Consider the following 13,866-nt stretch of genomic DNA (forward strand, 5'->3'; position numbering starts at 1 on the left):
TCGAGTTTACTCGTAACTTTTCTGACAACGACAGATCCTTTTTTGCTGGTCTTTTTGATTTTGCTTTTTCACTAGCAACGAGTACAACCGAATAAAGATTCTGAGTAAAGTAACGCTACTGCCTTTTATTTCGCGAACATTCTGGCGCCTCCTGTGAGGATTGATCTCACACGTGTTTTTGGAAACCGTTGATCATCGCTTCGAGTGCAATTCACCAGCCGTTGTCAAAGTTTTTATTTTGACCAATAGCGCTGGCGAACATCTGCATATAAAATAACAGAGCGTAAATTCCAGGGATTTGCACTGTTGTTGAGCTAGCAACGCATTCGCCGTTATATATAAGTATATTTTTTTGCCGCTACGTGGAACTTCTGTTAGACGGTATATCAAAATATCGATGGCTGAACTTAACTTGCGCTCAGCATCACCATCTTCTATACTCAGGATCAAAGGCGAAGTGGAAGCTGAAAATTATGGACCTGACGTAGTTGAAATTGATCATACGCTGGAATTGCTTTCCCCGCACTTTACTCGGTTCATGGATAACCACATGGTGTTGGTTGGCGCAGCCAAGCCCGAAGAGCTTGTTGCCCACAATGCATTGTTAGCAAAAATGGAACTAGCCTATAGAGTGGTGTCAACTAAACTGCAACGGTTGCAAATGGCTGCACAGGAAGATGTGGCTTCAGTTCGCAGACTGGCAGAAATGAAGCTTGACCCCATTAAGCTACCGATTTTCGATGGTCAGCAAGAACGAACGAACTTGTCTTACTCTAGGTGCCAGGTTATTGGGGAGTACCTGGTAATGAGGCATCTGCCCACTTGGGCTCATACCAGGTATTCATCGGCCCGCAACCAGTTATAGCTTTCCATCCTTCGGCCATCGAAGCCACGGGCAGAAACTGGATAAATATTTCCTTCAGCAATGACTGGAAGGCTTCCAGAGGATTCAGAGCCCGGTCAAGTTAGACATTCAAGGTTATAATAATTCGCATAAAGCTGAAAATTGGTACGAGCCTTGCAAATACCGTCAAATGAAATGTCAAAAGTCTCCATCGATCTCAAATATATCCAAGGTCAAAGTTCACATAAATAANAGACATTCAAGGTTATAATAATTCGCATAAAGCTGAAAATTGGTACGAGCGTTGCAAATACCGTCAATTGAAATGTCAAAAGTCTCCATCGATCTCAAATATATCCAAGGTCAAAGTTCACATAAATAATTTTTTTGCATTTTTCAGCAAAATGGTTAGACTTATCACAAAAATAGGTGAGACAAAAGTGTCTATCAAAACCGTTATAACACTTTTCTTCCTAAAGTTTACCATTCCTGAGATAGAGCGATTCAAAGTTGTAGTAAAAGGTGTGTACTCCATAAAATGCAAGTCATAAATTTGTATAGAAACTTTTTGTATGTATCTCTACTTAAGTGCTCATAAGTTCTACATTTATTATTGAATGTAGATGCCTTGGAGGGCCTTATTGTATTTATGAAAAATCATAATAAGAAAAATAAGACCATTTACAGTTGTGTGCCTGTGAAAGTATTGAAAATATAACAAATATTTTCTGAATAGGTCTTGGCGTGAATGGCTTCAAATTTCTAACTTTTTTGATAGCACACTCACAGCCTAAAACATAAGAGGTTTGCATTAAGCGTGATCGTTAGATAACATTCTTCATAAAGTTCGTTGAAAATGCAAAATACATAAAATAATTTTTTTCTAAAATACGGCCATGAATATATAGGTGTGTATGTAAAGGATTTTCAGATCTTTGGGCAGCGCGATTTACGAATTTCTAAATATATACTCAAAAATTATATTTTCAATGGATCTTAAGCGAAAATTAATTTTTCGGAAAATTTTTTTGGTAACTGGGCGTGGCCCGCCCACTTATATCAAATATTTGTATCTCGAAAACCACTTCAGCGGGCAAAAACCGCGCCTCTAGAAGTATCTCTAACATTGAGTTTTCAAAAATTATCGTTTTTTACTTATAACTCTTTAAGCATTTGAGAGAAATAAATCACACAATAATTTAATGTTTCCTCAATGGGTTTCAATGGATTTGATGTATAATTAATTTTTGTGCGTTCAATTTAAATTTTTACGTTTTTTAGCGTTGAATAGCACGGTTCCGGAGATTTGGCCGTATACCCATTTTACATGATTCGGTGCCAGAAATGTGGACAAGTGATGTTTAACTTTGGAGAAAACGCATCTCTGGTATAAATATTCAAAATTCATTTGAAGCTTTGGACATTTGTAACTCCGATGCTTTTCCAAATGTTGATCAAGTACTTACGAGTCATACCTGTTTTACAACTAAAAACCTATTTGAGATCAACTATGAAAGAAGATCGTCTCAATATGCTAGCTTCTCTCAATATTCATTGCAATCGGATGTTAATGTTGACTCAGTATTAAAGCAATTTTTATATGTATCTCGGCGAATTGTATTATTGTTGTTGCGAATGTCTTTACATAAAATCTTGGACTTGGTAAACTCACCATAAGCAAAATCTTGGAAAAGTCCTATCCTAACACCACCAGCTCCGTCAGAATTGGGAACGGTTTCAGACTGGGCGACTTTCTATTGGATGATTATTTAATTTGATGTTGGGGAATATAATAGCAACATAACTAAAGCGCTCACTTTATTGCAAGAGCGTACAATTACTGGCGTGTGCCGAAGACATCGGTTCGGTGTTAAACGAGGACAAGATGAAGTATCTCGTGTCTCCAAAAACAATCAGTCAGCGCCTTTGGGTCTCGATACTCGGCCCACTGTTGACCAGGCGGAGAAGGACTTGACTTCACTTGCCATATCCAATTAGCGTCAGTTTGCACAACACAGGGGTCTTTATTGAACTACGCCATACTCTCTTAGACGGGTAAGTATAGCGTCAAACANATACTCGGCCCACTGTTGACCAGGCGGAGAAGGACTTGACTTCACTTGCCTTTATTGAACTACGCCATACTCTCTTAGACGGGTAAGTATAGCGTCAAACTAGAAGATTTCAACGGAAATTTTGAAAATCTAATAGTTTCTGACTTTAATTTAAGAGCATAATATTGGGAATGGGAATGAAAATTATTATTCGCGAAAATTCAAAATGCAGTTTTGCGAGCACTTCCGAAAAATCGATTATGGGAGGACAACTTGAGAAACGGAAAAATATCTAAGTAAAATGAGTTAAGGATTAGAAAAAAATGACTCAAACTATACGGTATAAATTTAAAAACGACTAGAAGAATTGTAGAGATTCATATAATTTTCTACAAATACATATATATATATTTTTATTTTTAGTGCACTTTTAAGAAATGCAGTACATTTTTAATTTTTATTAAATACAAAACTATATTCTTGAATTTAAGGGTTCAACAAGATATGTTTCTTGGAATGAATTTGTACATCATATGTTAGCCACTGGTGAAGTAAAGGAACTTATTATACGCCCAGAAATGGAGATGGTGACTATTATATTACATGAGGGTGCTATAATCAAGGGTAAAAACGTTACGTCTACAATATTTCATATGGCTGTAGCTGATGCTTCCAAATTCGAAGAAAAGTTGCGCGAAATCGAATCAAGGCTCGGTATTACAGAAGGCAAGTATAATCTGAATCAATTATAAATTAAAACTTAAAGACCAACATTAGTTTTGGTGGATGCACATACATAACAATGATGTGGTTTAAACCGCAATTTTTTAACACTTTGACCTTGTTTTTTTCAAAGTCTGGAGCTGATGGAAACTTTATGCTTACGGATTCGTAATCTGCACTAAAAAATCTATCAAAAACCGCTTTAACATTAGCCGTACCAAAATTTTTTTTATATTTTTGTTGGGCTGTGTTAAACATAAAAAATGAGCAAAAATTCAAATATGGCATCTAAACTAACCGTAAATTAGATTTTGCTTTACAAATTTTGTGCCACCGGAGAACCCAACATTGAAAGAGAAACTTCCCTACAACATTTGAATATACTACGCATTGAAATGCAAAATTTTTTCGAACTTTTTGCTAATTATTTACAATAAAAAATATTTTTTTTTTGTAAAGTTCGTATAAAAAAAATGTAGAAAATTAAATTCTCTACAAATTTGTGCACGACCGTCTTTTACGAAAAATGCAAAATAAGCTTGCAAAAATCCCAAAAAAAAAACCTAAAATCCAAGATGGCGGAATGTTCCGGTATGAAATTTAAGGGCGAGAATGTGGATCCATGATCTATGTGCAAATAGAAGTAAACTGCCTCAAAATTTCGCTACTACATATTTTTTTCATCGTACCAATTTGATCTCAATTTACTTGGCTAAAATTTAACTTCTGAATTCCTAGAAAATTCTAATCTTACGTGGAAAAAACGTCAATAACTTTAAAAGTTGGGGAGGTTTAAAAATAGGTTAGTCATATGTGACATCGGGGGGGGGGGAAACTACATCAAGTGCCATTAAAATATATTAAATTTCCCACTGAATTATAGGCAATTTTGACCACTTCGTGAAAAATTACGTGAATTTGCTGAACTTTAGGGCCTTTGGGGAACGTCCTTCCGTTGCCCGATTTAAAATTTTTTTCCCAGGGCACGTTTTCATGACCAAAGGAACATTTCTAGGCGGAGTCTTGCTTTGTAGCTTAACAAAAAATTTTCTCCATACAACTAAGGCGCAGTCTAATGTGCAGGCACGAGCACACAATGGGCTAGCTTTTCTCAATATTCATCGCAATCTGGATGTTAATGTTGACTCAGTATTAAAATACTTTGTATCTATACCTCGGTGAGTTGCATATGATTTTTCTTTGAGTTTTGCTAAATTATATCCACAATTAAATACAATATGCTGAATACTCTAAATAAGACAATGATATTCTTGGTTGTTACGAATGAATTTACATAAAACGGCTATGAGCGGTTTCCCAAAACTTGCTTGCCTGCATTCATATCAGTTTTTTACAACGGATTAGGAAAATATTTTTCATTGGGGACCCATAAAAGGACACCCAAATATAACTCTGAGCTGTTTATCGTATAAATGGCTAAAAAACTAAATACTCAAATTGGCAGAATAAATTCGCAAAATAATACTTTTAAAAAAGCCCTTCGCACTATACCTGAAAACTTAAACAGGCCAATCGTTATGGACATGAGTCTTTTCTATAAAAATTTTTCTTTTGGAAATTTCGACAATATATATGTGAGTGGAAAACAATATTTGTTGCATCCGAAAGTAGTGCTGTTTCTTTTTCCTGCATCAGTTCGTATTTCATTCCGCATGCGTTAAATAAGTTATCAAAAAATCCCAAACTGATGAATTTCGCGTCAAGAGTATTATCCAAAGCATCTAATTTATGCCAAAGATACGATCGAGAAAATAGGAAGCCCTATAGCGAAAGAAATAATGAATTTATTTTTTAAGTTTCAATTTTGTATACAAGAAATAAATAAAATATTAAAGATAATAAAATTATTCCAAATATAATAATAAAGCGATAAGAAAACGACTTATTCAGAGAATAGAAAACTACTCGCCCATGCGAGTTGCCTTCGGCGGACCTTTTGAGCGACTGGTAATAAGAAATCAAGACAATGGCTATATTACCGGCAAAAAATTTGTTGCCGAGGGCGACACGTTTTCCTATTGCCGGTTTTAAAGCGAGATTATTAACTTGTTTAAAAAAATAACACCATTCACCCCCGACAAATCGGATATAAAATTTTATTTGTGTTTGAAATTTGTCGCGTCCGTAACCGCGAGAAAAATTCAATTAATAATACACAAACAACTTCGTCCAACAAGGCATAAGCTGGGCTTCCCTGTTCTTCCAGGTTTAGATTCAGCTCATTTATGGCGTTTTCTTTTCTCGAAAAAAAGTCATCTTATATGGCAACATTATCAGATCATTACGCAATATGCCTGCGAAGATGCTCAGAAAAGAACACGAAAACTTGACAGCCCTGGCGCAGGGCAGAATAAATGCAACATTATTTTGAGAAAAGAAACNACGAAAACTTGACAGCCCTGACGCAGGGCAGAATAAATGCAACATTATTTTGAGAAAAGAAAACGCTATTAGTTTCGTTATGATATCTGAAGTTGATGATGATGAACTTGAATTTCTGTAACCAGTCCAATTCGAGGTAGCCAATGCATTTTTCCTCTAGAAATCCGTCGCACTTTATTGTGCAGATATAATTCAGAATATTTATTCAAGGAAATATTTAAACTGGAGCCGATAGAGTGACTTTGCCTAGATTCTGTTAACAATGCTATTTTATCAGCACGTTGATGATTTCAACTATTTCTATGCAGCGAAATTTTAGAATTTCATCGTAGATTTGAAGAATCGATGGTACCCCTCTATGTATTCCGGCCATGTTTCTGGCTCCAAAATTTGCTATGAAAACGATTTTATCTAACTCGATTCCATTGCCTTGTGGGCATTTTCGCACAAGATTTTCGATATCTGCAACTTTTGTGTAGCGTCCGTATTTATTTGCGTGTATTTTACAATTTTCCAGCGTTTGTATAAAGATTTCGCTTCACATGGTACTCATTTGTGGATCGATAGCATATTTTTTGAGAGTTTTGATAATAAAATAACTAATTGTTGCGTATGGCACTGCAGTGCCGGACCTTTACACCGAAAGAGCCACATGCGGCTCGCGAGCCGCAGGTTGCCGACACTCGGGCCCTATTGCACCAACGAATTATCAGTAGCATTTTAGCAAGTTGTCGAACTTGCGCGAAGTTTTTTGTTTCACCAACATGATAAGGAAAAGTCGGTGAAATTAGTATTGATAAGTAAAATATCAATCAAAATCATGAATAAGCGTTGCACCAAAATTTTAAATGCTTAGCGAAAAGATTTTAGCGGTTAAGTGATAAGTTATGCAAATTATCAAAATTTATTAGCATTTCGTCGCATCAAAATATTTTTTTATCGCTTATCGTCTTTCGTTTTGCTAACTTTAGCATAACCAGTGATAAGTTACATTTATTCAGTCTGAATGAATTAATCAGTGCTTTAACACGTGGTTTGATAAAAAATTGTTAGAAAAATTAACGCAAACGTCAAAGCTGTGAAGCTGTGCTTTTTTATGCTTTGTTTAAATTGTGTGTTTTATAAAGCTGTTTACGCTTAATAAAGTAAAAAATTAAAAAAAGTGTGAATAAACGTCTGGCGCAGAATTTAAAGATAAGTAAAATATGAAAATTTCCTGTAAATTTGATTAAATTAACTTGATATTCTTAATTGCATGTGCCGAGTGTTTTGTTTTATATAGTATATTGTTTTTGTTTGTGCACATTGATTTTACTGTTTTTGTCTTTTTGTAATTTCTGCTGTTTCATCTTTGTCACACCTGTTTGCGTTGTGTTTATTAGGTGTCAAATATACAGTGTATTTAAAACTGTTCGCTACATAGCTTTCAAACCGGTTTTACCAGCTGATTGGTTCTCTAATTGATACATCGTTTTCAAAACTGTTTTGCTTTTTTGCTTCTAAAACCTATAAATAAATATCATTTTAAACATGTGTATTTACACCAATTGCCACGTTAAAAGCGTCGTGCTGGCTCTGAGATGGGATTGCCCATATAAAATGTGCTGGTTTGAGCGGTAGGGTGTTAGACGCTATTAATGAAGGAAAGGGTCTTGTCAAAAATGTAGATCAACCGAAGTTAATTTATTTAAATTCTTTAGGCAGTCCAGAAATTTTTTTTTGAGATCGGGAAGGATCTGTTGGTTCTTGTTGAGAAATTAAGCATTACGAAAAATGTTTAAGTCTTTCACATGTCTCTACAACCCTCCACACTCTGAGGATAGCGAGAAAATAAAGGTAGGCATGTTATTAGTCCACTTTAAAAGATAGTCACTGACTCTAGTCAGAAAAATCCTCCATCCCAGTCCTTGGAACTTATTAATCTTTCTTCTCCATGCCCTCAGGCATTGGAGCCTCCGCTATCTAAAGCCATATCCACTAGGTCTGCATTTAAAAATAATAACGTCAAACAAACCGTTGATTTAACAGTGTTGCCATCAACATTCGAAGCTGCACTGTCTAACTTAGTTCCTCCGAATGATTCGGAACCCCGAATATCAAACATCATTACCAAAAAGTTGGTTGTAATTCCTCCGAGAAGATCTTCGGATGATATAAAGTCATACATATCGACTAAAATTAGAACTAAAGATGTATTTATTCGTAAATTTAATTTTAAATACCATCGCGATATTTCATCTTTTAAAATTGATGTAGCTGCCGAAGATTTTGATTCAATACTAAATAGTTCATTTTGGCCGACCGGAGCTTTTGTTCGCGAGTTTGAGTATAAACCTAATAAAAGTAATAACAAGGTAGCTAAACTTTCTAATCTTAATTCGTAGTCAAAAAAATAACACGTAAGTCTAACTTAAGTATTTACTATCAAAACGTTAGAGGTTTGAATACCAAATTAACTGACTTATATTTAAAAGGTTTTGACTGCAATCATAATATTATTTCCTTGACCGAAACATGGCTCAAACCTCATATTTTTAATTCCGAAATTCTTCCAAATGAATATCAAATATACAGGAGTGACCGCAAGGGCAGAATCGGCGGTGGTGTTCTTTTTGCGGTGCAATCATCGATACCATCCGAGGAAGTTAGTGTTCCTGTCATTGAATATACCGAATTTAAATGTATACGTGTACAGGCTCGAAAGAGTTATATTTATTTAGCTCTTTGCTACATCCAGTGTTGCCAGAACTTTTTGGACCAACCGGCTAAATTGGCAAAAAAAAAACCGGCTTAAAACGGCTAAACTGTTTCAACTAAATTTCACATGTTTTGTTTAAATAAATAACGAGTAGAAAGACTATTTCTTGGAGAGAAGTTACAAATTCCAGCAAGAATTTGCAATTATGAAAAACATATGATTGTGGCACATGGTTGGATTTTTTGTCGACGATAATTTGAATAAACAAGTTCGTTAAATTTACAAGTTGAGCGATTTTAAAATGAAAAATGTAAGTAAAAGTACTTGTTTACTTTATTAATTTAGTTAATTCCAATGATTTGAAAGGTAATCGGCAAAAAAAAACTGTATTCGTAATCGGAATGCAACCAGAGTCGATATAGTAAACCCGACAAAGAAATGGAAACTTATGTTGAAGAAAGTCGGACTGACAAAATATATATTCATGTAGATCCTGTTTTTTGTCCCTCTGAAAGAATTTTAAAAATTCTATACAAATTTCGTTTGTTTGAAATGCAACCGTAAACACTAGCTGGCAGAAAAACTTGCAAATTCTATTGTCTTCCCTGCAAGGACTTTTCAGACTGACCGATTCTCAATACACTCAAATAAAAACCGATACACATAATAAACGTTGTGAAAATTCCCCTTCAATTTTAAGGCAGTAAAACGGAGACCTTAAGTTAACATCAACCGAGGCCATATGCAGGGATGCAAAATCACAGTTACACAAAAGAACTGGTCAGATTTTTCAGAAATCCCTTCAATTCTGATGTAAAATATGATGCCAAGAGGCTGCAGATCTCCCATTTAGATTACCGGTCATATGACCGGCAGATGTCTTGTAAAGTTCCCAGAGAGTTTTGCTTTACATAGAAATTTGTGCTCTTTTAGTTTCATTTTGACGCATTTCAGTGTTGGTTCTTTTAACTCAAGTTGGCATTCGGTTTTTGGAATTTAAATAAGTTCTCAGCAAAAAAGTTTGTTTAAAAAAATACATATGTGTACATAGTGCTTAAAAATATCAATTTTTCCCTTAAATTAAAACTTTGGGAGCGGGCAAAAATTATGTTTTGTAATTAAAGCAGATTTGAATATGCGCTATCTGGGAAAACAATATCTACCTGTAATATTTATTNAAAAAAAACTGTATTCGTAATCGGAATGCAACCAGAGTCGATATAGTAAACCCGACAAAGAAATGGAAACTTATGTTGAAGAAAGTCGGACTGACAAAATATATATTCATGTAGATCCTGTTTTTTGTCCCTCTGAAAGAATTTTAAAAATTCTATACAAATTTCGTTTGTTTGAAATGCAACCGTAAACACTAGCTGGCAGAAAAACTTGCAAATTCTATTGTCTTCCCTGCAAGGACTTTTCAGACTGACCGATTCTCAATACACTCAAATAAAAACCGATACACATAATAAACGTTGTGAAAATTCCCCTTCAATTTTAAGGCAGTAAAACGGAGACCTTAAGTTAACATCAACCGAGGCCATATGCAGGGATGCAAAATCACAGTTACACAAAAGAACTGGTCAGATTTTTCAGAAATCCCTTCAATTCTGATGTAAAATATGATGCCAAGAGGCTGCAGATCTCCCATTTAGATTACCGGTCATATGACCGGCAGATGTCTTGTAAAGCTCCCAGAGAGTTTTGCTTTACATAGAAATTTGTGCTCTTTTAGTTTCATTTTGACGCATTTCAGTGTTGGTTCTTTTAACTCAAGTTGGCATTCGGTTTTTGGAATTTAAATAAGTTCTCAGCAAAAAAGTTTGTTTAAAAAAATACATATGTGTACATAGTGCTTAAAAATATCAATTTTTCCCTTAAATTAAAACTTTGGGAGCGGGCAAAAATTATGTTTTGTAATTAAAGCAGATTTGAATATGCGCTATCTGGGAAAACAATATCTACCTGTAATATTTATTCTCTGTGTTGGCATTATATCCAAACACAAACGCGTCTTAGTAAACAGTGAAACAATTTGTTATTTTCTAAGTTTGCGAATAAAACTTCACACTTAAATTTAAGACATTTATAACAAACATTTTATGAAGAAAATCCCTTCTTTAGAAAAAATATATTCGTTTAAAATAAACATAAGCGAAATCGGCCCAATTTCGTATAACCCTGCCTGACATGAAAATTTTCTCCGCGATAAGGCTAGTAGCCATTTCTAACAGATTTTGGGTCGCTTAGTCAAAAATGGAAACATATATACATATTTGAATTTTAAGAAACCAAGGCAAATAGCAAAATCGGCTAAAAACGGCTATTTTTTTGCAAAACGGCCAACAAATCGGCTGCCGGCTAAATCGAAATTTCTCCCGCTGTTTGCTACCGCAACCGGCTAAATTTTCATTTTCATTTTATTCAGATACACACAAATAAGACCTAGTCTTTTACAGTGCAGATATGTAGTATACATGTTTGAAAACTTAAATCTATGGATACAAATTCTTAAAAAAAAAATTAAAAATAAAACAAGATACATTTAGGGGAAGGGAAAAAGAGTTACATGAAGGGTTGAAAGTAATCGGCTAGAAGGTTAGAATAGAAAGAGAGAGTGAACTGCAAATTTGAAGCGCCTTGGGTTGCATTCCAATTTTAATTCAACTGGTAAGAGGTTCCATAATTTTACGGCTCTAACGAAAAACATTTCTGACGTTACTGAGTACTTGGACTGTGGTACAATGAGGTTACGTGTGCGACTGGACTGTGCAAATGTTAATTTAGAGAAAAGATATTTCGGGCATCGGCTGTAGATTAGCCTATGTATAAATAGCACTGAACGACGGTCGAAAAATTTTGACAAGCTACAACCAAGAATATTTATTGAGAACTCCGAAATGTGGTCAAACTTCCGTTTTAAGTAAATATATCTAGCAGCGTTATTAAGAACTAATTGTAACTTATGTAGGGAAGCTTTGTCTAAATGAACATGACTAATTCTTGGTAAGATATTATAGGCACTATTAAGGCCTTTAAGAGCTTCAGTTTAGTAGTTTGCGGAATATATGCCGCAGTTCTCCATAGCTGCCTCAACACAAAGTATGACTTGCTTACTGACGTATTGACATGGTCCTTACATGTAAGAGCCCCATTAAGTTTAAAACCTAGGGTTTTAACAACACTCTCATATTTTATAGCGCAGCCATTCAAGATAATTGGCGAGACGTCTTCAAGATTATATTGCACATGGGATAAGGCTAGAGCTTGCGTTTTAGATGCATTTAAGTTTAGCCTGTTTCGCTTTGACCATAGGGAAATTGATTCTAAGTCTTCATTAATTCTGACTATCAAATCCTCTGAAAGACCTATTGGCGCAGATAAGTATATTTGTACGTCATCTGCATACATATGAATATCAACATTTTTACAACATTTTACTATATCATTAATGTACAAACTAAATAAAACTGGACCAAGGATAGAACCTTGCGGAACACCAGATGTTATTGCCGATAACTCAGAGCGGGATCCTTTCGATACTACTCTCTGCCATCTATTTGACAGATAACTTTCCATTAATTTTTGTGCATTATTGCCGAAACCGAAATATTTTTCGAGCTTTTCGAGTAAAATATTGTGACACACAGTGTCAAACGCTTTTGAGAAATCTAATAAAGTGAGGATTGTGAGGTGTCCTTTATCGAAGTATGGCTTTATATCCTCAAGAACTTTAAGCATTGCAGTAGAACAGCTAGGCCCCCGCCGGAAACCTGATTGGTATTCAGAAATAAGGCACTTTTCAGACATATAACCCATAATCTGGCTTAAAATTAGTTTTTCAAAAACTTTCGATAATGACGGCAGAATACTTTTAGGACGATAGTCTGAAGGCAAGATTGCATTGCATTTTTTCGCGACAGGTAATACATTAGCTACTTTCCAACTGTTCGGAAACGTTAGGGACGTTAAGGATAAATTTATAATATGAGTCAAAGGTGAAATAATGTACGGCAAAAGAAGTTTAATAAATCTTAAGCTGATTTTATCTTCACCTATCGCATTCGACTTAATGGATAAAATACATGGGATGCTTTCCATTTCCAGACAACCGGTCAGGTACGAGCTGATTTTTAATTTCGACCAAACTCAAATACATTGTTTGTTGGTCCAAATAATGAGACACGTATTTTTTCTTTTGGCTCGGAAAAATTTCTCGGCCGAATTATACGCGATTTTGTTTTTCAGGCAAAAATCGATTATTCGAATTGACAGTGAGAACTTTTTTTAAAATGCCCATAACTTTGGCTGCGTTTCTTTATACATTCCGGATAAACCCATTTCACAACCAGAATGAACAGAATGCCATTGAAATATACGTTTACATATCATCAGGAACGTTCTAAAGAATAAGTAAACAAAAAAGTTTATTCCAAACGTTCAGAATGAATAAAGAAATACAGCCTTTGTCAAAATTTAATAGATTCCAACAATGTTTTTACTCAACTGTCAGTAATTCTAGTCACTTCAAGATAGAATGATCTAATTATTGATTTTCATTATTTAAAATTTTTAATTTAACAATAAACAAAAAGTGCAAATTTTTTTGAAAATTTAATTTCTCAAAAAGTGTATTTTTTTCTCTCAAACTTTTTTACCGGGAAAGAGACACTTTGAACTACAATCAACCCAAATCTCTAATCGATTATAAAAAGCTGGAAAATGTGATTTTGTATTTCGAAACTGTATGGGGGAAAGTGTGTTCTAATATCTATTTGATACACAAAAAATGATCACGGCTGTACTTTATGCTGATATATTACATACATATGTTCCATTTAGTTAAACAATATAAGAATATTGTAGTATGTACCACAAAAACGTATATTTTCTATAAAAAAATCATAACTCAGAAAAAAACTCTTCGCTATTAGAGATTTGGGTTGATTGTAGTTCAAAGTGTCTCTTTCCCGGTAAAAAGGTTTGAGAGAAAAAAAAATACACTTTTTGAGAAATTAAATTTAAAAAAAAATTTGCACTTTTTGTTTATTGTTAAATAAAAAATTTTAAATAATGAAAATCAATAATAATATCATTCTATCTTGAAGTGACTAGAATTACTGACAGTTGAGTAAAAACATTGT

General features: G+C 34.4%; 1 protein-coding gene across 1 annotated transcript in view; it reads left to right on the plus strand.

Moving 5' to 3' along the window:
* Window positions 1-397: 397 nt before the first annotated feature.
* Window positions 398-13,866, plus strand: part of LOC108358158 (paraplegin-like) — a 275,868-nt gene continuing 262,399 nt past the window's right edge. Inside the window, exons 1-2 of the mRNA XM_017609335.1 lie at window positions 398-802; window positions 3,390-3,624. Of these exons, the coding sequence (XP_017464824.1) occupies window positions 398-802; window positions 3,390-3,624 (640 nt within the window). The remainder of the gene's footprint in view (window positions 803-3,389; window positions 3,625-13,866) is intronic.

The sequence above is a fragment of the Rhagoletis zephyria genome, unplaced genomic scaffold (genome assembly GCF_001687245.7).
Source record: "Rhagoletis zephyria isolate East Lansing unplaced genomic scaffold, Rhagoletis_zephyria_1.1 Rzeph_scaffold_00217, whole genome shotgun sequence".
In the NCBI taxonomy this organism is placed as follows: domain Eukaryota; kingdom Metazoa; phylum Arthropoda; class Insecta; order Diptera; family Tephritidae; genus Rhagoletis; species Rhagoletis zephyria.